General features: G+C 39.6%; 1 protein-coding gene and 1 long non-coding RNA gene across 3 annotated transcripts in view; both read right to left on the bottom strand.

The window, feature by feature from the left end:
- LOC138852996 (uncharacterized) overlaps positions 1 to 26,411 on the bottom strand; it is a 150,182-nt gene that overhangs the window by 59,643 nt on the left and 64,128 nt on the right. The gene's annotated exons all lie outside the window — the stretch shown is intronic.
- The window catches only part of LOC128700895 (uncharacterized), a 91,252-nt gene that overhangs the window by 22,270 nt on the left and 42,571 nt on the right, over positions 1 to 26,411 (bottom strand). Inside the window, exons 4-8 of one of the 2 annotated variants that reach the window (XM_070087011.1) lie at positions 20,995 to 21,467; positions 19,803 to 19,970; positions 16,369 to 16,494; positions 13,166 to 13,262; positions 11,322 to 11,455 (exon numbers count right to left, since the gene is read on the bottom strand). In XM_070087011.1, coding sequence (XP_069943112.1) covers positions 11,322 to 11,455; positions 13,166 to 13,262; positions 16,369 to 16,494; positions 19,803 to 19,970; positions 20,995 to 21,467 — 998 coding nt within the window. The remainder of the gene's footprint in view (positions 1 to 11,321; positions 11,456 to 13,165; positions 13,263 to 16,368; positions 16,495 to 19,802; positions 19,971 to 20,994; positions 21,468 to 26,411) is intronic. The other variant, XM_070087012.1, reaches the window with a different exon arrangement.

The raw sequence follows: 26,411 nt of genomic DNA, 5'->3' as shown, positions 1-26,411 counted from the left end.
AGTAAAATGGAAATGAACAGCCCATCCCCCTTTTCGTAAAATTTGGGGTTTCGCCCTGGGCCCGGGGGTTATTTCCGGGGGAATTTCAAGGGAAAAAAGCGAGGTGGGGGCCTTTGGCGGGGGGTGGGGTAGTGTGGGGTAGATTTAGTGAGGGGGCACAAATTTCATGTCCTCTCAGACCCAAACCCTTCTCATTTAAAAACTTCCGGAAGTTTTTCGCCCCAAGATCCCCCCGTTTGGGGCAAACAAATTTTTAACATAAAAAAGAGAACAATTGCCGCCATTTGGAGGAAGAACACATATCCCCCCCGAAACTTTTCAAGGTTGTCCGTTTTCTTAAATCAAAACGGGAAAGGGGCGGGGCGGTGATGGAAGACGTTTAAAAAAGTCCATCCCCCTTGTGTGAATTTGAGGTTTCAGCCCCGGGCCAATTTCAACCTTTATAGCGGGGTTTTGTCAGGGGTTTAGGGGAAGGGGGGGGCAGGGAGTAGTAGAGGTAGTAGAGGAGAACTGAGAGGGCATGTTTTTCCCCAATCCAATTTTTCACGGTTTTCAGGTGCTGTCCCAAGATAAACTTTGCAGTTTACCAAAAGATGAAATCTTGGTATATAAATACCGGGGGTTGTTGGGTAAGAACATAACGGCAGAAGCCTTTTTTTATTCGGGCTTTCGCCCCCCAAAATGGTTTCCAAAAAAGGGGCAGGAGCAGTAGTTTTTAAAATGAAAATCATTATCCCCCCAAAAGTCGAAATTTGATTTTGACCCCCTTCGCCCGGAGATTTCCCAGTTCCAGGTCGGGGCTACCCCCGGAAGATAAAGCGGGGCGGGACTTTGGGGTGAGGGTTTTTGGTTCACCGCTTACATCTCTCTACCCCCTCCCTATTTTCTGTATTAAAACGGGGCTTCTTAAAGGAAAACTTTGGAAAAAACCCCAACTTTCATATGTGTTTTTCCCTAACCCTTTTCCAAATTTATATACCATTTTGATTTCCCATCTTTCAAAAACCAATTTTTATCTTTTCAGAAACCCAACAATTTTTTTCCAATGAGAAGGGGGGAATCTGAGGGACATTTTTCCTCCTACAAAACCCCCTCTACCACTACAACCCTGCCCCCTCCCTTCCCGAAAATTTTTTGGGCCCGCCTAACCGCGATTTTCAATATTCCCTGACTAGGGAAACTGAATTTCCCCGGGCCCGGGGGCTAAACCTCAAACCTCGCCCGGGTGAGGGAACTAAACCTGCCTTCACCCCCCTGCCCGGGCCTATTTTCTTTTTCGACTAAAAGAAGCCTCCGTGTGGCCGTTTGAAAAAAATTTCCCTTGTTGCTTTGGCCTTTCCAAACCCTCCTTTGGAATTGTATAAAAATTTAAATGCTTTGTCAACACTGCAAAAACGTGGCATTTTGGACGGGAAAAAACCGAAAAAATTTTTCAAGGGAAAAGGGGTTTGGTTAAAAGGGGGAATGTTCCAGTTCTCCCCACTACTACTACTACCACCACTCCCCTCCCTTTCCCCCGACAATTTAATCCCCAAATATGTTTGATTTAGGTTCCCGGGACAGGGAACGAATCCCCCGGCCCAGGGCTGACCCAAAACCCCCGGGGTTTTTAAAGGGGTGAGGGGTTGATTAAAATTGTTAAACCCCTCTGCTCCCCCCCTTTTTTGAAACTAAGGCCCAAATGGGCAAATTCGAAAAAGTTTCTCTGTTGCATTGTGTCTTCCTTAAATGTTTTTGTTAAAAGGGCGCGATTTTCCCTTTTGTCAGTCCCGGCTTTTGGGGTTGCATTTTGGGGCCAAGCTTTAATAAAGGGGGATCTGAGGGGAAACTGATCTCATTTGCCCCCTCCTCTCCTCCACTTTTTTTCCCCCCTCCCCCTTCCCCCTTTTTGTCTCCGCATACGTGTTTTCAGATATTTCCCTGATTTGGAACCAATTCTCCACCCTCAAAAATTCCCACATTTTAAAGGGGTGAGGGAACTGTTAAATCGTCTTCAATCTCTATCTTTCCCCCAAATTTTGACTAAAGGGCCCTAATGTTTTGGAAAGTTTGGAAAAAAGATGTCTAACTGTGCATTTCTTCCTAACAACCCTCCATTGAAAACCCTTTTTTAAGAAATCTTTGCTGCAACACGGGGGAATTTTCAAAAAAACCCCTTTGGAAAGTTTTTAAAGGGAAAGGAAGGGATCGGGAAGGACGACCTCTCAGTCCCTCTACTACTACTACTCCACTACTCCCCTGCCCTCCCCTTCCCGCCCGTATTTAATCCCCCCCTTTTTAAATTCCGGGATTTTAGGGAACTGAATTTCCGGGGGAAACAAAACCCCCAAAAATTCTACGACTTTGGGGTGAGGGAACTGAACATGCCTTCACATCTCTACTGTTCCACTTTCTGACCGACGGAAGCTTCCCGGGGGCTTGAAAAAAGTTTTAACCCTTTGCATATGTGTTTTTTTAAAACCCCTTTTTTCGGATTTATATCCAAAATTTAAATTTTATCTTGTCGGGCACTGAAAACCGTTGGCTCTTGGTAAAAAACCCCTTTTTACACTGATGAGGGAAGGAAGCCATTTATTGCATTTATGGATTTAGATAAAGTATATGATAAGGATATGGAAGCAACCTAGGTAGTAGGTTGGTAGACAGCAACCGCCCAGGGAGGTACTACCGTCCTGCCAAGTGAGTGTAAAACGAAAGCCTGTAATTGTTTTACATGATGGTAGGATTGCTGGTGTCCTTTTTTCTGTCTCATGAACATGCAAGATTTCAGGTACGTCTTGCTACTTCTACTTACACTTAGGTCACACTACACATACATGTACAAGCACATATATACACACCCCTCTGGGTTTTCTTCTATTTTCTTTCTAGTTCTTATTCTTGTTTATTTCCTCTTATCTCCATGGGGAAGTGGAACAGAATTCTTCCTCCGTAAGCCATGCGTGTTGTAAGAGGCAACTAAAATGCCGGGAGCAAGGGGCTAGTAACCTCTTCTCCTGTATATATTACTAAATGTAAAAGGAGAAACTTTCGTTTTTCCTTTTGGGCCACCCCGCCTCGGTGGGATACGGCCGGTGTGTTGAAAGAAAGAAGAAGATGGAAGCAACCTAGGTAGTAGGTTGGTAGACAGCAACCACCCAGGGAGGTACTACCATCCTGCCAAGTGAGTGTAAAATGAAAGCCTGTAATTGTTTTACACAATGGTAGGATTCCTGGCGTCTTTTTTTTTTTTTCTGTCTCATACACATGCAAGATTTCAGGTACATCTTGCTATTCTACTTACACTTAGGTCACACTACACATACATGTACAAGCATATATATACACACCCTTCTAGGTTTTCTTCTATTTTCTTTCTAGTTCTTGTTTATCTCCTCTTACCTCCATGGGGAAGTGGAACAGAATTCTTCCTCCGTAAGCCACGCGTGTTGTAAGAGGCGACTAAAATGCCAGGAGCAAGAAGCTAGAAACCCCTTCTCCTGTATACATTACTAAATGTGAAAGGAGAAACTTTCGTTTTTCCTTTTGGGCCACCCCGCCTCGGTGGGATACGGCCGGTGTGTTGAAAGAAAGAACGGAAGCAATGTGGTAGATGATGCAGACATAAAACAGGGTAGGTTACTAATAGTAGTAAAGTGTTTTTATGCAGAGTGAGGCATGTACAAAGGAGAGAAACTATAGTTCAATGAAAGTAGGATTTAGACAGGGCTGCATGATGTCACTTTCATTAACATTTATAGATGGTTTTGTAGAAGAAATGAATGCAAGAGTGTTGGGGAGAGGCGAAAGATTAAATGATAATGAAACAAACTAAGTGGGAGTTGTGGCAGTTAATAATAATACAGCCTCTCCTCACTTAGCGATGTACTCATTTACTGACGCCTCGGACTTACAACGGGCTCTTTGACCAGTATTTATACCTAGAAAAAGTTAGCATATGAGAAGTTTTTACAAAGTAGAAGTGATGCAAGGAGGGAAGAGTATATGGAGAAAAAGAGAGAGGTTAAGAGAGTGGTGAAGCAATGTAAAAAGAGAGCAAATGAGAGTGGGTGAAATGTTATCAACAAATTTTGTTGAAAATAAGAAAAAGTTTTGGAGTGAGATTAACAAGTTAAGGAAGCCTAGAGAACAAATGGATTTGTCAGTTAAAAATAGGAGAGGAGAGTTATTAAATGGAGAGTTAGAGGTATTGGGAAGATGGAAGGAATATTTTGAGGAATTGTTAAATGTTGATGAAGATAGGGAAGCTGTGATTTCATGTACAGGGCAAGGGGGAATAACATCTTGTAGGAGTGAGGAAGAGCCAGTTGTGAGTGTGGGGGAAGTTCGTGAGGCAGTAGGTAAAATGAAAGGGGGTAAGGCAGCTGGGATTGATGGGATAAAGATAGGAATGTTAAAAGCAGGTGGGGATATAGTTTTGGAGTGGTTGGTGCTATTATTTAATAAATGTATGGAAGAGGGTAAGGTACCTAGGGATTGGCAGAGAGCATGCATAGTTCCTTTGTATAAAGGCAAAGGGGACAAAAGAGAGTGCAAAAATTATAGGGGGATAAGTCTGTTGAGTATAGGTAGTAGGTTGGTAGACAGCAACCGCCCAGGGAGGTACTACCGTCCTGCCAAGTGAGTGTAAAACGGAAGCCTGTAATTGTTTTACATGATGGTAGGATTGCTGGTGTCCATTTTTCTGTCTCATAAACATTCAAGATATCAGGTATGTCTTGCTACTTCTACTTACACTTAGGTCACACTACACATACATGTACAAGCATATATATACACATCCCTCTGGGTTTTCTAATACATTTTCTTACTAGTTCTTGTTCTTGTTGTTTATTTTCTCTTACTTCCATGGGGAAGTGGAACAGAATTCTTCCTCCGTAAGCCATGCATGTTATAGGAGGCAACTAAAATGCCGGGAGCAAGGGGCAAGTAACCTCTTCTCCTGTATATATTACTAAATGTAAAAGGAGAAACTTTCGTTTTTCCTTTTGGCCCACCCCGCCTCGGTGGGATACGGTCGGTGTGTTGAAAGAAAGAAAGAAGTCTGTTGAGTATACCTGGTAAAGTGTATGGTAGAGTTATTATTGATAGAGTTATTATTGAAAGAATTAAGAGTAAGACGGAGAATAGGACAGCAGATGAACAAGGAGGCTTTAGGAAAGGTAGGGGGTGTGTGGACCAGGTGTTTACAGTGAAACATATAAGTGAACAGTATTTAGATAAGGCTAAAGAGGTTTTTGTGGCATTTATGGATTTGGAAAAGGCATATGACAGGGTGGATAGGGGGGCAATGTGGCAGATGTTGCAGGTGTATGGTGTAGGAGGTAGGTTACTGAAAGCAGTGAAGAATTTTTACGAGGATAGTGAGGCTCAAGTTAGAGTATGTAGGAACGAGGGAACTTATTTCCCAGTAAATAAGGGGGCCTTAGACAAGGATGTGTGATGTCACCGTGGTTGTTTAATATATTTATAGATGGGGTTGTAAGAGAAATAAATGCGAGGGTCTTGGCAAGAGGCGTGGAGTTAAAAGATAAAGAATCACACAAAGTGGAAGTTGTCACAATTGCTATTTGCTGATGACACTGTGCTCTTGGGAGATTCTGAAGAGAAGTTGCAGAGGTTGGTGGATGAATTTGGTAGGGTATGCAAAAGAAGAAAATTAAAAGTGAATACAGGAAAGAGTAAGGTTATGAGGATAACAAAAAGATTAGGTGATGAAAGATTGGATATCAGATTGGAGGGAGAGAGTATGGAGGAGGTGAATGTATTCAGATATTTGGGAGTGGACGTGTCAGCAGATGGGTCTGTGAAAGATGAGGTGAATCATAGAATTGATGAGGGGAAAAGGGCGAGTGGTGCACTTAGGAGTCTGTGGAGACAAGGAACTTTGTCCTTGGAGGCAAAGAGGGGAATGTATGAGAGTATAGTTTTACCAACGCTCTTATATGGGTGTGAAGCATGGGTGATGAATGTTGCAGCGAGGAGAAGGCTGGAGGCAGTGGAGATGTCATGTCTGAGGGCAATGTGTGGTGTGAATATAATGCAGAGAATTCGAAGTTTGGAAGTTAGGAGGAGGTGCGGGATTGCCAAAACTTGTACAGAGGGCTGAGGAAGGGTTGTTGAGGTGGTTCAGACATGTAGAGAGAATGGAACGAAACAGAATGACTTCAAGAGTGTATCAGTCTGTAGTGGAAGGAAGGCGGTGTAGGGGTCGGCCTAGGAAAGGTTGGAGGGAGGGGGTAAAGGAGGTTTTGTGTGCGAGGGGCTTGGACTTCTAGCAGGCATGAGTGAGCGTGTTTGATACGTGTGAATGGAGACAAATGGTTTTTAATACTTGACGTGCTGTTGGAGTGTGAGCAAAGTAACATTTATGAAGGGATTCAGGGAAACCAGCAGGCCGGACTCGAGTCCTGGAGATGGGAAGTACAGTGCCTGCACTCTGAAGGAGGGGTGTTAATGTTGCAGTTTAAAAACTGTAGTGTAAAGCACCCTTCTGGCAAGACAGTGATAGAGTGAATGATGGTAAAAGTTCTTCTTTTTCGGGCCACCCTGCCTTGGTGGGAATCGGCCAGTGTTAAAAAAATAAAAATAATGTACATTAAAGCTGATTTCCTCTATTCTGTTATTTCAATATACAGTACACAGTAGAAACATTTAAAAATATATCAGAAATATTATAAATGGTGCAAAGGTTACATTAAAACAATATCAAAGATGGATGACAAACCCACTACCATTATGGTATGCTTCTCACTTAGCGATGAATTAGTCTAACAACGTGGTCCTAGGAACGGAACTCAGTCATTAAGTGAGGAAAGGCTGTATAATAATAATAATATCTTTATTCTAAAAGTACATGTACAAGGTATACAGGCCTAGCTGACATCAATTTTTTTTTTTTCAACAAGTCGGTCGTTTCCCACCGAGGCAGGGTGACCCAAAAAAGAAAGAAAATCCCCAAAAAGAAAATACTTTCATCATCATTCAACACTTTCACCACACTCACACATTATCACTGCTTTTGCAGAGGTGCTCAGAATACAACAGCTTAGAAGCATATACGTATAAAGATACACAACATATCCCTCCAAACTGCCAATATCCCAAACCCCTCCTTTAAAGTGCAGGCATTGTACTTCCCATTTCCAGGACTCAAGTCCGACTATATGAAAATAACCGGTTTCCCTGAATCCCTTCACTAAATATTACCCTGCTCACACTCCAACAGATCGTCAGGTCCCAAGTATCATTCGTCTCCATTCACTCCTATCTAACACGCTCATGCACGCTTGCTGGAAGTCCAAGCCCCTCGCCCACAAAACCTCCTTTACCCCCTCTTTCCAACCCTTTCAAAGACGACCCCTACCCCTCTTTCCTTCCCCTATAGATTTATATGCTTTCCATGTCATTCTACTTTGATCCATTCTCTCTAAATGACCAAACCACCTCAACAACCCCTCTTCTGCCCTCTGACTAATGCTTTTATTAACTCCACACCTTCTCCTAATTTCCACACTCCAAATTTTCTGCATAATATTTACACCACACATTGCCCTTAGACAGGACATCTCCACTGCCTCCAACCGTCTCCTCGCTGCAGCATTTACCACCCAAGCTTCACATCCATATAAGAGTGTTGGTACTACTATACTTTCATACATTCCCTTCTTTGCCTCCATAGATAACGTTTTTTGACTCCACATATACCTCAACGCACCACTCACCTTTTTTCCCTCATCAATTCTATGATTAACCTCATCCTTCATAAACCCATCCGCCGACACTTCAACTCCCAAGTATCTGAAAACATTCACTTCTTCCATACTACTCCTCCCCAATTTGATATCCATTTTTTCTTTATCTAAATCATTTGATACCCTCATCACCTTACTCTTTTCTATGTTCACTTTCAACTTTCTACCTTTACGCACATTCTCAAACTCATCCACTAACCTTTGCAATTTTTCTTTAGAATCTCCCATAAGCACAGTATCATCAGCAAAAAGTAACTGTGTCAATTCCCATTTTGAATTTGATTCCCCATAATTTAATCCCACCCCTCTCCCAAACACCCTAGCATTTACTTCTTTTACAACCCCATCTATAAATATATTAAACAACCATGGTGACATTACACATCCCTGTCTAAGACCTACTTTACCGGGAAGTATTCTCCCTCTCTTCTACATACCCTAACCTGAGCCTCACTCTCCTCATAAAAGCTCTTTACAGCATTTAGTAACTTACCACCTAGTCCATATACTTGCAACATCTGCCACATTGCTCCTCTATCCACTCTATCATATGCCTTTTCTAAATCCATAAATGCAATAAAAACTTCCCTACCTTTATCTAAATACTGTTCACATACATGCTTCAATGTAAACACTTGATCTACACATCCCCTACCCACTCTGAAGCCTCCTTGCTCATCCGCAATTCTACATTCTGTCTTACCTCTAATTCTTTCAATTATAACCCTACCGTATACTTTTCCTGGTATACTCAGTAAACTTATTCCTCTATAATTTTTACATTCTCTTTTGTCCCCTTTCCCTTTATATAAAGGGACTATACATGCTCTCTGCCAATCCCTAGGTACCTTCCCCTTTTTCATACATTTATTAAACAAAAGTACCAACCACTCCAACACTATATCCCCCCCTGCTTTTAAGATTTCTGTCATGATCCCATCAGTCCCAGCTGCTTTACCCCCTTTCATTCTACGTAATGCCTCACGTACCTCCACCACACTCTGCTCTTCTTATAACACTTCTGCTTTGTAAAAACCTCTCGTAAGCTACCTTTTTCTCTTTTATCACACCCTTTACTTCATCATTCCACCAATCACTCCTCTTTCCTCCTGCCCCCACCCTCCTATGACCACAAACTTCTGCCCCACATTCTAATACTTCATTTTTAAAACTATTCCAACCCTCTTCAACCCCCCCACTACTCATCTTTGCACTAGCCCACCTTTCTGCTAATAGTCGCTTATATCTCGCCCGAACTTCCTCCTCCCTTAGTTTATACACTTTCACCTCCCTCTTACTTGTTGTTGCCACCTTCCTGTTTTCCCATCTACCTCTTACTCTAACTGTAGCTACAACTAAATAATGATCCGATATATCAGTTGCCCCTCTGTAAACATGTACATCCTGGAGCCTACCCATCAACCTTTTATCCACTAATACATAATCTAACAAACTACTTTCATTAAGTGCTACATCATACCTTGTATATTTATTTATCCTCTTTTTCATAAAATATGTATTACTTATTACCAAATTTCTTTCTACACATAGCTCAATTAAAGGCTCCCCATTTACATTTACCCCTGGCACCCCAAATTTACCTACTACTCCCTCCATAACATTCTTACCCGCTTTAGCATTGAAATCCCCAACCACCATTACTCTCACACTTGATTCAAAACTCCCCACGCATTCACTCAACATTTCCCAGAATCTCTCTCTCTCCTCTACACTTCTCTCTTCTCCAGGTGCATACACACTTACTATAGCCCACTTTTCACATCCAATCTTTATTTTACTCCACATAATCCTTGAATTTATACATTTGTAGTCCCTCTTTTCCTTCAACATTATTGCTACTCCTTCTTTAGCTCTAACTATTTGAAACCCCTGACCTAATCCCATTTATTCCTCTCCATTGAAACTCTCCCACCCCCTTCAGCTTTGTTTCACTTAAAGCCAGGACATCCAGTTACTTCTCATTCATAACATCCACAAACATCTCTTTCTTATCATTTGCACAACATCCACGCACATTCAGACTTCCCACTTTGACAATTTTCTTCTTATTCTTTTTAGTAATCTTTACAGGAAAAGGGGTTACTAGCCCATTGTTCCCGGCATTTTAGTTGACTTTTACAACACGCATGGCTTACGGAGGAAAGATTCTTATTCCACTTCCCCATGGATATAAAAGGAAAAGTAATAAGACCAAGAACTATTAAGATAAAATCAAAGAAAACTCAGATGAGTGTGTATAAATAAACGTGTACATGTATGTGTAGTGTGACCTAAGTGTAAGTAGAAGTAGCAAGACATGCCTGTAATCTTGCATATTTATGAGACAAAAGACACCAGCAATCCTACCATCATGTAAAACAATTACAGGCTTTCGTTTTACACTCACTTGGCAGGACGGTAGTACCTCCCTGGGTGGTTGCTGTCTACCAACCTACTACATCAATTACATACTACAATATAGAAAGCCCCTTGTTATGCAGAGCATTTCGGGCAAATTAGGTAAACAATGTCCCAGGATGAGACCCACACCAGGTACCCACTTTTACTGATGGGTGAACATGGACAACCGTTGTAGGGAAACACACCCAATGTTTCTACCCTCACAGGGAATCATACCTGGACCCTCAGCGTGTGAATCGAGAGCTTTTGTCACCAGGCCATGGGGCAAATTGCTAATGATTTCTTTAGGAAGATTCTGAAGATAAGTGGATAAGGTTGATTGAGTGTACTGCTATGATACAGGTTACTGGTGGTATTATAAGTGTGCTGCCTATATAGCAGTGCTAGTAAACGAGTACCACTCATGTGGTTTTGATTTTACTAAGTATGCACTATTGAGGCATCTGTGGAAAGAAAGTATATATATGAAGGCAAAAAGTGTAATGTACCAGAGTATAGTAGTACTAACACTTAAATGGGTGTTCATGGGCTTTGAATGTGGCACCAAAGAGGCTGGAGGCAATGGAGATGTCAGATTTGGGAGCAATGTGTGGACTGAATATTTGACATGAAAATTTGAAGCATTGAAATAAGACAACAGGAGGAAGTCACCAAGGGTATACTGAATTGTGAGGACTGAGGAGGAGTTGGAGGTGGTTTTGATATTTAGAGAGAATACAGGGACAAAGCGATGACGAGAAGGAAGGTAGGTGGGGTAGTCATTGTCCCAAGAACAGTTAAAAGGAAGGGAAGGGGGTGGTTGAGGTTGTTTTGAGCACTAGGGGCTTGAGCTTCTAGCAGGCTCATGTAAACATGTTAGGTTGAGAGAGTGGAGACAAGTGGTTTTTAACAACTGACGTACTGTTTCTGTGCAAGCAAGATAACACTTATGAATTTCAGGAAGACCAGTTTTCCAAACTAGCCTTGCACACTGAAGGAGGGATGTGGATGTTACACTTGGAGGATATTCTGGCAAAACAGATTGAATGAATGATGGTGAATGGGTTCCCTTTTTCCGAGTCACCCTGAAATAACTAGTATTCCAATACAAATATATCTGTTAACCAAGGTACAGAACTTTTATATCTAACAATTTTTAAAACTTACCTTGCTTTGCCCAATGAATTTAGCACGTCCTTTGGGTTTTTTTCGCACCTTGTATTCATCCCTTTCTATTACTTTGGCCACAGTCTGAATACTTGCAGATGGATTGTTGTGATCATACACAACTGGCAAGTCCGCTGGTAAAGAAAAGATGCAAGATGAAAATTAGTATTTACATCACAACTTACACTCCACTGTGTTAGTAAAAACAAAACAAAACAAAAAAAATAGTACATTTATATACAGGATTGCTTTTTCACATTTAAAGATACAAGAAATAGCAAGAAATGTCACACAAGAACAAACCTTAATCGTAGACAATCTTACATCTACCATGAGAACCTACAGTTATTCAAGAATACATTTAATGGACATTACCTTTTTGCCTACACACCCAATTATCAAATTAAGAGAATCTTTCATTGTGTTGCTCTTATGTAATCCAAGGCAGGTTACTGGAGTAAGGTATAACTAGAGTGCATGTCTAGTACAAAAATAAAAGCAATTTTTTTTTTCAACAAACCGGCTGTATCCCACCAAAGCAGGGTGGCCGAAAAAGAAAAACAAGTTTCTCTTTTTAACTTTAGTAATGTATACAGGAGAAGGGGTTACCAGCCCTTTGCTCCTTAAAAGCAACATGTCCTTTAATAAATAGGAAATCAATCAAAACATGCAGACAGACAGCAGGACCCAGAAATCCTCTGAGATGGTAGCTTCATGCATGATAGAATTTAAAAGTCATAATAGCCTGCATTAATCACCCTTTCAAGATAGCAATATACTCAACCCCAGCAAAGAGCTAGGTACAACTAGGGGTTCATGTCCACAGCAAACGTGTAGTTGGAGGGTGGGAAAAAAAATACAGACGAAATTCATGATAGGGAAGAGAAGAGCAAGCAACTAATAACAGGGTCTGAAGGCATTTATTTAAAGTACATGATAATATAATGGAATAACAGCTGGCATGTGTAAGGGTCAAGTAGATTTTGGGATTTTTCTTTCTTTCAATACATCAGACATTTTCCACCAAGACAGGGTGACTGTGGCATGCAAAGAGTACGTAACCTTCATTTGGCGCACGTACACACCCTCACTGAACGATTATCTCCCCCAACCAGCGAACCAGGTACTAAGGGTTGATGATGGGACCCCGTCATTTAATCAATACCCAGGCTCCAGCCAATGAGAAGATGGTTTTGGCAATCGCAAAGGTGTTGTGGGTACCACTCACCTGTCTGCTCTTGTCATTCCCATTCTAGAGCTGGTTGAAGCACGGTCTGCTCTCAAGTGGCTTCTATTCTGCCTTGCTTACCGTGGAGTGCACTAACACCTATTGTTGTACATAGTGTATATAGTGTACATACTTCTGTTCTAAATTGAAGGATAATACAAATCAAAAGTTTTTCTGCTGTGTTTATTTTGCTTCCTTTACACCCAAGATAACAGGCCTTTGGGATTCCTTTGGGATCATGATTATTAAAATTTAAAAATAATAAAGGGTGAACATATACATGTACATGAGTTTTATCAGGATGATCATCAGAAGTGAAATTAACTGCCTCGGTGCGAGACGGCCGACTTGTTGAAAAAAAAAAAAATAGTATGTAACCATAAAAGAATAAAGACTACATATAATACTGACTGGAATGAAGGGTTGCTTTTCAAGGCAGTATTTCGAGGAACAAGAGGCTAAGAGCTTGAAGACACTTAGCCCTTCCTCTACAAATCAATTTGGGCTTTTTACCAAATAATAAACTATGATAGTGAGATCCCTTGACAATGTCCAGGAAATTTTCCACAGACTTGTACATTAAGAAAATAAGAGTATTATTTAATTTGTAACTCACCTGAGCGCATTATCTTGTACTGCTGATCAGGTGTAAATTCCACCTCGCATCCCACAACTGGCAGAGGTGTTCCAGCATTCCCACAGTCTTGTGCCATCTAAAGAAAATATTTTCAGTTAGAGTTGGCCTCAAAATTGTATTTACATTTATTTCATTCACCACTAGGAACAAACAAATTTTCATTTGAAATATTATCTATATGGCTTGTATCATTGTATAATTTTTTTTTTAATATGGAACATTCCCCAAAGGCAGGGAGACTTAAAAATTAAAACACCTTAACCATCACTTACCAGCCATTATTAAAATCATATAATTAGTAATAGTATGAGTGATATTTGCAGAGCACTTTGACCATGTCTGACACCCAGAATATTTATTTAATTTTTTATTATTAATACATCAGCCACTTCCCACCCAGGTAGGGTGGCCCAAAAAAAGAAACTTTCATCATCATTCATTCCATCACTGTTTTGCCAGAGATGCACTTACACTACAGTTTTAAAAGCTGCAACACTAACACCCCTCCTTCAGAGTGCAGACACTGTACAACCAATCTCCAAGACTGAAGGCCGGCCTGCTGGTTTCCCTGAATCCCTTCATATTACCCTGCTCACACTGCAGCAGCACGTCAAGTCCTAAAAATCATCTATCTCCATTCGCTCCTATCTAACATGCTCACGCATGCTTGCTGGAAGTCCAAGCCCCTCGCACACAAAAACCTCTTTTACCCCCTCCCTCCAACTTTTCCTAAGCCAACCTCTATCCCAGCACATGTACTAATAAAAAAATAGTGACACACACACACAAAGATAAATTAATACACCACAAAATAAACCACACAAACCCTACTAATATCATACCAAAGTTAAAATAACCAATCTTAATCCAAAACTCCATTAAATTATTAATATCAAAAGACTGCCTTAACCCTTTCTGAACCCTTAATCTGAAACTTGTTCTCAGGGTATTAAAAAAAAATTCATAAAATGAAGTATATTTTTCCAAATGTAATGACACCAAAAGTACAAAATTTGACAGAAAACTTATGGAATTATGCTTTTGCAAAGTTACCAGTCTCAGCAATATTTACCTACTGGCAATTTCATCCAGTCTTAGCTCTATTTTAGGCCAATTTCATTGTTCCAGTCAACTAAACTCTTAGCTATTTTATTAGCATGCTTTCTATTCTAACAACTGAGCACCAGAAACTGCCCATTTAACTATTTCAACTATCCAATAAAGTGATCAATTTCACGCACAAAAAATGCAAATTTAAAAATAAGGTCCAGAATAAACAATGTAGACATTCCTGGCACTAAAACAACATTTCCTCTGTTTATTAGTTACATCCCCAGGCCTCTCCTACATTACACTTGCTTTCGTTTTGAATTTTTGTTCAAACAAAAAATAGAAGCTTTACAGTTATGCAGACTACCGCATTACTGTACATCTTCCATTCTATCAAATGAAACCAAGAAACTGAGGATAAAATCATAAAAACCATCCGAAAATACACCATAAATTTGCTACTGTAAACCACATACGTGGTCACTGTTCTGTTTTCCCCACACTGTGTGGGGCAAGTCTTCTTTTAATATAGTACACACTCACTGCATAGACCCATTCTATCATAGACAAGCCAAAATCTACTGCTCACATGATGGTTGGATTGCTGGTGTCTTTTTTTCTGTCTCATAGGTATATCTTGCTACCTCTATTTACACTTAGGTCACACTACACATGCACATACACAGACCCCATCTGGGTTTCCTTCTATTTTCTTACTAGTTCCTGTTCTCTATTTCCTTTGCCCCTGCAGCCCATGCCTTAATCCAGCCCTGAATATACATTAGATCACATTCCCTTAACTTTATAGAAGAGTACACAAGTTATAGATCAACAAATGCAGTATGTACTGTTTGTTATTTAAAGTATAATACAATGGACCCTCAGTTATCGTAATTAATCTATTCCAGAGTGTGTGACTAAAGCCAAATTTGATGATTTCCGAATTCATTTTCCCAATGAGAAATAAAGTAAATCCAATTAATTTGTTCCAGACACCCAAAAGTATTAGGAAAAAATAACTCTTTACATGAAATATACATTTACCTACACAGAAAACAATGAGACATGAAGAATAAAAGAATAACAACATGGCACTTACCTTTATTGAAGTCTCTTCTTAGTGTATTGAAGACAGGAGGAGGGGAGGGAATAGAGAAATTACTGTTTGGAAGGGGAATCCCCTTCCATAAAAACTTCAGCTACCAAGTCCTTTTCCGGGGTTACTTCCCTTCTCTGTTTTTTAATGCCACTAAACCAGCTCGAGTCACTGGACCCGTCGCTCAAAAAAGTGTTCCAGAGAGGTCTGTTTCTGGCATATGTTAGGAACTGTGGGGGCAGTAGGGAAGTGTGTTGGGAGACAGGACAAGATAGTCCTTCAATATGACACTTATATCAACTCTACGGCTTATTCATCTAATATGACATAATAAACAATATTAACAACATAGAAACATGATATATAATCTAGAATGAATAAAATATGTCATTACGTACGTGATAAGTGTTGTTGTGTTGTTTGTTGTTGGGTGTATAAGGGCCACAGAAAGATAAGCCTTACATAGTGGTGGTGATGGCGGCAGCAAAGGCAGCGGTGTTAGTCAGTAGCACTATATACCTCCAACAACATTGGAGGAGTCGGTTTTGTGCTGTCCTTTATCTATCGATTAATCGCTTAACTTACTTGCTACACTGTTAATACTACACTTTATCACTTGCTGGCACTATAGCCTTTGTCTACTCCTGCTGCTTTAGTATAGTACACATCACAGAATCACTGAAGAAGGCACATCCTCCCCTCTCTCTCTCAGCCCTTTACCAAAGGACTGGCTGGCACTAGGAACTTTCTTTGGACCCACGGCGGCTTATTTAGCAGCTGCAAGCACTAAAATGAATGGAATAATACGAAATGTATCGTATGAACGCGTGGGATCGCACTCACTGGCTGATAAACAATGGTACACTGAGTGTCAGGCCGCTGTTGCCGTGCAGACACTTTCTGGACAAATGACTATTATCAAGCTCAATGATAATTGCCGAGCCAATATTTTGACGAAAAATTGTCACGATTTCCAAATATTACGAAATCCAAATACTACGATATCTGGGGGTCCACTGTAGTCATGTTTACTTACCATCTCTCCACATAATTCCTGGTTCATATGCTGATGAAGAAGAGTTGAAAGATCCTCGGGAGGGCTTTCCTTGATGTAAACACCACCAACAGACCCGTTAATGTAGCTGCCTGAACTCCATGACACCTAGAAAATTTATTATATATTACTGTGATTAAAAAAAAAAAAGGTATGTATGTCAGCATAGTTGCTGATCCCTGTGTTGTATAGCATATCAGTATCATCCATGTGCTTTAGATAGGAGATCCCTTTTAGGCCTGTGACTGTTTGTGTGACGTCACGGGATGCGCATGTGTACATTCGTACCTCTGCCTCCTTCTCAGTCGGCGTTAGACATCCAGGCTAGAACACGGCAAGGATGGGCTCCATCTCCTATCATCACAGTTTGACAATATATCGTTACCATCCAACAAGTGTGTCTACCTTCAACCCTCGATATCTCCATTTAAGAACCCCTACGATACATAATGTAATACTCATTAAGTGCACGCTCATACATTACATAGTCACTGTGCTAGTACCTCAGTAGTCTAGTGTAGAACTCATTGTGTTAGCACCTCATTAGTCCAATACAGTAGTCAAAGAGCTAGCACGTCAGTAGTCCAATATAGTAGTCACTGAGCTAGTACCTCAGTTGTTCAGAATAGCAGTGACTGCTATTCTAGACACACAATAGCACAGTATAACTGAATTATGAAATGTATCACTCAGAATGAAGAAGGAAGGGAAGGAGGGGGGGTTGACATAGTTAGGTCATTCAGAAGGCTAGAGTAAGACGAGCTGATCAAGAAGGTTTACATACGTAGTGGATGGAATGCGTAGGGAACTTCTCAGGAAAGGCTGGAAGAAGAGCATTAAGGGGTTTCTAGAGTGGTAGAGGAACGAAAATCCAGGAATTATCTTGGCATGGTAGATCAGAGGGAATGGAGAAGAGGGATTTGCCATATTATAGGAATGTAAGCAAATTAATATCTATGAAGGGATTCAGGAAAACTGGTTAGCCGAACTAGTTCTCAGGTGGGAAGTAAAGTATGAAGCCAGTATTCTCAAGGATGGGTATGTATGTATGTGGTGGTTTTGTGGATCACTTGAGCTGTGATGTCAGTGGACTTTCGAAAACACTTCAAGGGCATAAGCGATGGTGAACACTTTCTTCTTTGGGTCCTTACCTTGATAAATGCTAGCCATTGTTTTTATCAACTTTTATGTAATGTTATATTAGATAGAATCAGTTGTTTTTCTACAGATAAGAATCATAAATACCTACTGAAAAGTAAAGTAAATTAATGATACTGAAGGGAAGAAAATTGTATGCTGAAGCACTAAAAGATTTTTTTTTTTTTAACAAGTCGGCCGTCTCCAACCGAGGCAGGGTGACCCAAAAAAGAAAGAAAATCCCCAAAAAGAAAACACTTTCACCACACTCACACATTATCACTGTTTTTGCAGAGGTGCTCAGAATACAACAGTTTAGAAGCATACACATATAAAGATACACAACATATCCCTCCAAACTGCCAATATCCCAAACCCCTCCTTTAAAGTGCAGGCATTGTACTTCCCATTTCCAGGATTCAAGTCCAACTCTATGAAAATAACCGGTTTCCCTGAATCCCTTCACTAAATATTACCCTGCTCACACTCCAACAGATCGTCAGGTCCCAAGTACCATTCGTCTCCATTCACTCCTATCTAACACGCTGACGCACGCTTGCTGGAAGTCCAAGCCCCTCGCCCACAAAACCTCCTTTACCCCCTCTCTCCAACCCTTTCGAGGACGACCCCTACCCATCCTTCCTTCCCCTATAGATTTATATGCTTTCCATGTCATCCTACTTTGATCCATTCTCTCTAAATGACCAAACCACCTCAACAACCCCTCTTCTGCCCTCTGACTAATACTTTTATTAACTCCACACCTTTTCCTAATTTCCACACTCCGAATTTTCTGCATAATATTTACACCACACATTGCCCTTAAACAGGACATCTCCACTGCCTCCAACCATCTCCTTGCTGCTGCATTTATCACCCAAGCTTCACACCCATATAAGAGTGTTGGTACTACTATACTTTCATACATTCCCTTCTTTGCCTCCATAGATAACGTTTTTTGACTCCACATATACCTCAACGCACCACTCACCTTTTTTCCCTCATCAATTCTATGATTAACCTCATCCTTCACAAATCTATCCGCCGACACGTCAACTCCCAAGTATCTGAAAACATTCACTTCTTCCACACTCCTCCTCCCCAATTTGATATCCAATTTTTCTTTATCTAAATCATTTGATACCCTCATCACCTTACTCTTTTCTATGTTCACTTTCAACTTTCTACCTTTACACACATTCCCAAACTCATCCACTAACCTTTGCAATTTTTCTTTAGAATCTCCCATAAGCACAGTATCATCAGCAAAAAGTAACTGTGAATTCCCATTTTGAATTTGATTCCCCAAAATTTAATCCCACCCCTCTCCTGAACACCCTAGCATTTACTTCCTTTACAACCCCAACTATAAATATACTAAACAACCATCCCTGTCTAAGACCTACTTTTACCGGGAAGTAGTCTCCCTCTCTTCTACACACCCTAACCTGAGCCTCACTATCCTCATAAAAACTCTTTACAGCATTTAATAACTTATCACCTATTCCATATACTTGCAACATCTGCCACATTGCTCCTCTATCCACTCTATCATATGCCTTTTCTAAATCCATAAATGCAATAAAAAACTTCCCTACCTTTATCTAAATACTGTTCACATATATGCTTCAATGTAAACACTTGATCTACACATCCCCTACCCACTCTGAAACCTCCTTGCTCATCCGCAATCCTACATTCTGTCTTACCTCTGAGTCTTTCAATTATAACCCTACCGTACACTTTTCCTGGTATACTCAGTAAACTTATTCCTCTATAATTTTTACAGTCTCTTTTGTCCCCTTTCCCTTTCTATAAAGGGACTATACATGCTCTCCGCCACTTTAAATATTTGGGATGTGCAACTGACCAAGATGAACTAGTAAAAATAAAGAAGGGTTTGGAAGGAAAGTGACTTGCAATGAAGCCCCTTACCCCTTTTCCCTGTTAGGAAGAAAATAAGAGATACAACTTTCTGGGTGCATGCAACTGTGAAATTTTGGAGTTTCAGTGAAAGTTTATGTATAATACCCCCTATAGTTATGAAGTACAGTATGCCTTAAAATTTATTTTGCTTATGAAAATGCTAGCGATTAAAAAAACATATCTTGATACTACAGAAATGCCATATGAACACATTTCATATATGCTAGTGAAAGTGTGCAAGGAAGACTTCATTGCTAAACTTATCACAATTTGCATAATTAACTTGGATTACAAGATCTCAGTACATGTTTAGAGCAACCTGAAAAAAATATTTTATAGAAATTATAACATACCTGACAAGGTTCCTGACCAGTGAACCCTTGAGGATCATCATTAGAACACACTTCTCCCTTATCCTGTACAATCCCCTCACATTTGCTAGATGGTGCAGCTTTCAGGTATCCGTGATCATGCGAAACTACTTGTTGAATTGGTTGACTTGCAGCTTCCACACTGTCATCCTAAAAAATATATATATATAAAATATAGTAAATATATTTTATAAACAAAATCTTGGATACCATAAAGAAAAGAACAAGGCAATCCGAGGGTTAAAATCTATATACCTGTCCCCAGTGTCTGAGATGATAAAAGTGGCAAAAAGGGCTCAACTGTTTATGAGTAGGTATACTCATTTAAGTGTAGCATAGTAAAATATGTGCATGCAGATAATGTGGCAAAACATAGATAATCAACCAGGGATTCTACAAGATGTTTATAGCATGTGACAAGTTTGGGAACAACCTAGTGATGACCCACATCTTTGTCAAGTTATAGAACATACTATAGTATTAACTACATACCTCTTCATCTACTACACAGCACTATAGATATAATATCCTCTGAGTGGTTGTGACAAAGACACACTAAGTATATATCCAAATACCTTTAGCTTAAGAAAAACTATAGTTTTTCCTTTTAGGTCACCCTGCCTCGGTGGGATATAGCTGGTTCATTGGAACAAACATTTAGCTTTTGCTGCATGACCTCTAAGTGTTAATAGTATATCTAAATCTTGAAACATCCTCATCACAACTCATGTATGTTACAGTACAGTTTTAAATAACCAGTTCAGGGTTACACTCACAGCCAAACACTGCAAACTAAATTTTTGGTGTATACATTTCTGTGGTTTTTGAAGCAGGTGGACTCTAAGCTAAAGCCCCCAGCCTAATCAAAGTGAATTTTCATTTTTCCAGTTATTTTCCCATGGCACTGATATGTTCTGAGTACATGCGAAATAAATTTTGCAATTTTTTTATACACTAGCCATAAAAGAAGAGTTTCTTTTAAGTCTGAGGAGGTTGCAAATAAGCAGAATGAATTAAGTAAGAATTTCAGTTGTAATACCACACACACACAATTTAGTGTAGATACTGTATAACCAGAGTAGAACCTTGCTCCCCACAAGCACAACCTTTCTCCCCACAAGCACGACTAAGCAAGTATGCAAACAAACAACTGGTAATAAAAAATGAGACAAACCTTTACATCAACTTTCATATCAGAGTTGTTGTTATTGTCATTGATGTCATTGCTGGGAAGCACTTCAGATTCCAGACTCTTGACCTTTTTGGCACGAACTTTCCCTGCCCTTTCTAGTTTTCTCTTGGCCTGCTTCGGGTTAGTTACTGAAATATCATGAATTGTTCTTGCATCTGCTATTTCCACACCACTGGTTCTTAGAGGAGATGGTCCATTTTTCTTGTCTATTATTCCTATCCCATCTTTCTTTCTAAAATATTCAGTTTCTTTTTCCATTGTAATAGTGGATGCTTTTTTGCCTTTACTGGAAATGTCTCCAATACGAATCTGTGTTTTTGGTGATCCTACAGATTTGCAGCCCCGACTACTACTTGACGAGTTGCGTCTCCGTGAGCCTGAACCTTCTTGTTGCGCCAGTCTTCTGTTTCTTGCTGGAATGGATTCGAGTACATATGTTTGGCGACTCTGTGTACCTAAATGATGCAAGAGAATTAAACCGAAATGCAAAGTATCAAATATAAAAACATTTACAATATTTTATTAAATGTTATGCACGATAAGCAAACAAATAATTTTTTTTGGCAAGAATAATACATAATAAATCAGTGTTTAAATAAAACTTTTTTTTTTAACTTTAAATATACAAAATTACATCCTGTACATTTCTTTTTCCGATTTCTTTAGATAATTTTCTCTGACAATGAAACGTTCAATACTCAAATAAACTAAGCAAACTAATAAGTAAAATACAGTACAAAACTTCCTAATACTGTTGGTGACTAGTTTAACCCTTTCACTGTTTCCCACGTAGATCTAAATAATTGATGCCAGTGTCACTTATGTAGATCTTTGGATTCTCTATTGTTTTCCCAATCCTTTGCCTGGGCAGTTGCCTTGACACTTTGCGGATTCACATTAATATACATGTTTTGAGCTCAGCTCCCTCAAATGAGCCGAGTCGTAAATTTTGACCTAGACATGAGAGAATGGGGGTGTGGGGCAAGTGTGGAGTTCAAAAAAAATCTTGTCCCATACAGTGACTGATGGGAAAAGCAAACCCCTGACTTTGGTTTAAAATAGCAACTTTGAGAAATTTTTCTATGGGGCTTTTTATGGTTTCATTAGCCCTTTCTTGGTATCGACTGAAAGAACAGAAGACATACTAGTGAAGTAGAGATGATTTTGGTTGGTTTCAGAATGGAAATAGCTTGAGGATGAGTAGGGTCTACCTTGCCCCTGCTCGTTTGTCTTAAGGGTTTTTACTTGGTCTGCTCTAATTATTGGGATGCACTAAACCATGACCAATCATTCCTGATATTTTATTATATGAGAAATGTGTGATGATGGATTCAAAACAGAGGGCAAATGTTACATAGGAGAGGCCTGGGGACATGATTAATGAAAAAGGAAAGGATGATTTAGTGGATGGAATGTTACAGTGCTTATTCTGGACATGTTCTTAAACTAATTTTTTTGTGTGTAAAATTGGCCAAATTACCAATATCTGTGCACATTACAGGGTAGTTCTGTTTCTTGTGCTTAATTGAGAGAGCAGAAGGCATAATTGAAAAATCAGCTCGAACTGAGCATTAGAATTGGGTTAATAAAGGACTCAACGTCAATGAAATTGCCGATGCATAAATTGTGCCCAAACTGCCAACTCTGGGCTTGTGCATTCCATAAGTTTTACATCAAATTTCATTTTTTTTTTTTTGGGTGTCATTACCTTCAGTAAAAAATTTTCTAACATTTCACGACAGTGAAAGGGTTAACAGTGACAGAAAAAAAAGGCATTCAGAAAAAAAAGGCTGAATTAATCTAGTAAATGCTAACAAACCAAATTTAAATGACTAAGTATCAGACAGCAGCCAATATGCAAACAGGCAAACAATGCAAATAGCTCAACAAGTGATTTAAAAGCATCTGAACCAAACAGGGGCCAATGCAGAAGTGAAATGTAGATAAGAAACCAAAACAATTGGCAAACGTTAAAAGAAGCTGTGAAGAAGTAACGAGACTCCTGACGAATGGGACACAAAAAGCAATGGGATCTGAAAAAAAAAAATGTTGCCTTGGATACTGAAAGATAAGAAGTGAAGCCCTAAGCAAGCCACTTACCCAAATCTTAACAAAAACTTGACAAAAGGAGAGCTATCAGGCACACTGAAGATGGGTTGCATAATTCCAAGATACTATTCAAGAAATGCAAGAGGTAATAAACTACAGACCAGTATCCATGACAAATACTTCATGCACACCTGAAGAAACTAACAGTTCACAGATCAGCATAGGTTTAGGTATGGAAAGTCCTGTCTCACAAACCTAATAGGGGCCTACAGCAGACTGACGGAGATTGAGTTAAGAAAGTGAACGGTGGGCGGACTGCACATTCCTAGACAGTAAGAAGCCTTTCAATATTGTACAGTACCACATAGAAGACTGATACACAAACTGGAGATGCAGGATGTGGTGACAGGCAGTGTGCTACCATGGATTAAGGAATACCTGAAAGACAAGACAGTTACAGTGATAGAATAATCAGTATGAATAAATGTAACCAGCAATGTCACAAAAAAGGGTCACTTATGGATTCCACAATTTTTCATGGAATATGCCAATGATCTACAAAAGGGGGACCAACTTTTTTAATGTCAAATGTTTGCAGAAGTTACAAAACTAATGAGAAAAATATAAAGAAAAGACCAATATGGGAAGCCCTATATACACTTCATTAAGAATTAAAAAATTAGCTTTAAAATTTAAAGCCATCAATTGTGAAGTAATAAGAATGTGTACAGGGAAAGAGAGACCTTTGTCACTACACCACACTGGTGGGGACACTACACTGAGTTAAGTAAAAGACCCAGTAGTATGTTATGCCTAACATGGATGTATAGGCATAATGCTGACAGGTGTAGGTATAAAGACATAATGCTTATGGTAATAAGGCCACCCTAAGCAAAATGTAGTCCCAGTGAAAGTTTATTTTGCATACTGTGCCTTTATGCACATTCCTTTAGGTATCCCAAATCACACAAACAGGATAACATCAGTATATGCATAGCATATAAATGTAAAAATGGCCTTTCAGAAGCCTAAACAAGAATCTCCTACATTAACATTCACTATATGTATATACAAGACTAATCATTGATTTTGCAATATCAATGTGGATGTCACATCTGGCCAAGTATATAAAGCTATATAAGGTTCAAATGTTCTCAGCCAAAATGGTCCCAGAGATGAAACGCACAAGCCATGTGGAAAGACTCCATGAACTATCACATGATTGGAGAAACAGTGAAGACATGATCAAAACATACAATATACACAAGGGCATGACTGGATGATTATAGACACGACATTATCACAACATATATACACTGGGGGAAGGGGATAAGCCGTGTAATTTGGGACTGATCTGATCAGGACAAGGGTAAATGGATAAGATGAACACTTAAAATAGCTACAGGAGCAAAAGCTTTTTACAGAGCAGTATAAGGGTAGTAAAGATGTGGAATAAGACAGAGGGCAATATACTATACTGTAGGCTGACCTTAATACACAGATTCAAAAGTAAATATGACAGCTAGAACATGTTAGGTGATCAAAAGGTAAGAAATGAGCTCTGGAACTGTAACTCTAGCACTATTTCACAAACACACACAAACTATGCAGTTACAGACCAGTGATTTTGTAATGCATAATGCCAAAGGAATTTCCAAGTACTTTTATTGATACAGTAGGGCCCCACTTTACGGTGTTTCGCCTTACAGCAATCTGCTAATACCGAGGTTTCAAATTATGACCAAAACTTGCTATACGGTGAGCGGTCTTTCAAATACAGCGCGCCTCACACGGTTCATTTACATTCTCCGTGAGCACATCTCTATTATGTCTGGAAACTATCCAAAATTTCAAGTACTACAGTGGAACCTCGGCTTACGAATTTAATCCGTTCCGTGACCTTATTCGTATCCTGAGTTGTTTGTATGCCGAGTCAATTTTCCTCATTTAAATTAAATGAAATGCAATTAATTCATTCCAGCCTCTCAGGAGGCATGACAAAATAATGCTAATATCAACTCTACTGCTTAGTTATCTATCACAATTATTCTAATATGACATAATAAACAATATTCATAACACAGAAACATGATATATACTCTAGAATGAATAAAATAGGCCATAATAGGGTAAGTGATGGAGACACCGGCAGCAGCAGAAAGCATCCGCCATTTACTCTCCCACTCTAGTATCTTCCCAGTTCATAACCCCACACCTAGCTTGCATTTATCTATGAATAGTGGTGAGGTTGTCATATATGTAACCACAGGTGTGGTCAAGACAGATGTATATATAGGTGAAGACATGATCACTGTGGCCACAGTGGTGGTGGTGGCGGCGGCCAGTGGTGGTGGTGGTGGCGGTGGCCACAGTGGTGGTGGTGGCGGCGGCGGCCAGCTGCATCACTATGATGCTACCTTCTTCGTTTTCTAGCTTTTTTCATTGTTTCTAATCGCTTCTTCCTGATTGTATGCAAATACTGTCTCTTTGGGCGAGGCATTGTGTAAGAAATTTGTACAATACAAGATAAAATTATGCATCCCAAGGGTCTGCTGCAATCACTCAGAGCATCATACCTCCTTATCCTTCTGACTCTTGGTGTTCACTGAGATAGCTGTGGTCGTAGCAGCTGTACCTTCAGCCACCCAGAAGGTTACCAATTTCTATTTTGAAGCATTTGGCACAAAAATGTGAAAAAAAAAGTCTAAAAATGACAACATATTATTATTACTATTATATTGTATTATTATTATTATTATACCTAGTACATACGTATTATTATTACATACGTATTATTATTAATAATTTAGGGAACTGGAGCACAGATTCAATTCCATAGATCAAGTGCCCATCACCACGTATATACTAATAATAATTATTATAATAATAATACAATGTAATAATAATAATAATAATAATAATAATAATAACAGTATGGAGAAATTTCAAAAGGCTGCCAGTAGTTGGTGCCACCATCAGCAAAACATTGGTAACCACTACTAGTACACTTTTCACCTGTCTAGATTTAACCCTTTGAGGGTCGACAGGCCTTCTCCGAGACTTGTTCTCAGGGTCGGCCAAATTTAAAAAAAAAAAATTCTAATGAAAAGATAGAGAATCTTTTCCCGATCATAGTGACACCAAAAGTATGAAATTTGATGGAAAACTTACGGAATTATGCTCTCGCGAAGTTAGTGGTCTCGGCGATGTTCACGCATTGGCGATTTTGCCCACTTCGAGCCCCACTTTTGGCCAATTCCACTGTACTAGTCGACAAAAAACATGAATATTTCGCTAGAACTCCAGTTTTTCTATCGAATGAGTGCAAGAAACCACCCATTTACCAATTT

The sequence above is a fragment of the Cherax quadricarinatus genome, chromosome 20 (assembly GCF_038502225.1).
Source record: "Cherax quadricarinatus isolate ZL_2023a chromosome 20, ASM3850222v1, whole genome shotgun sequence".
In the NCBI taxonomy this organism is placed as follows: Eukaryota; Metazoa; Arthropoda; class Malacostraca; order Decapoda; family Parastacidae; genus Cherax; species Cherax quadricarinatus.
This window is presented reverse-complemented; position numbering and strand designations above follow the sequence as displayed.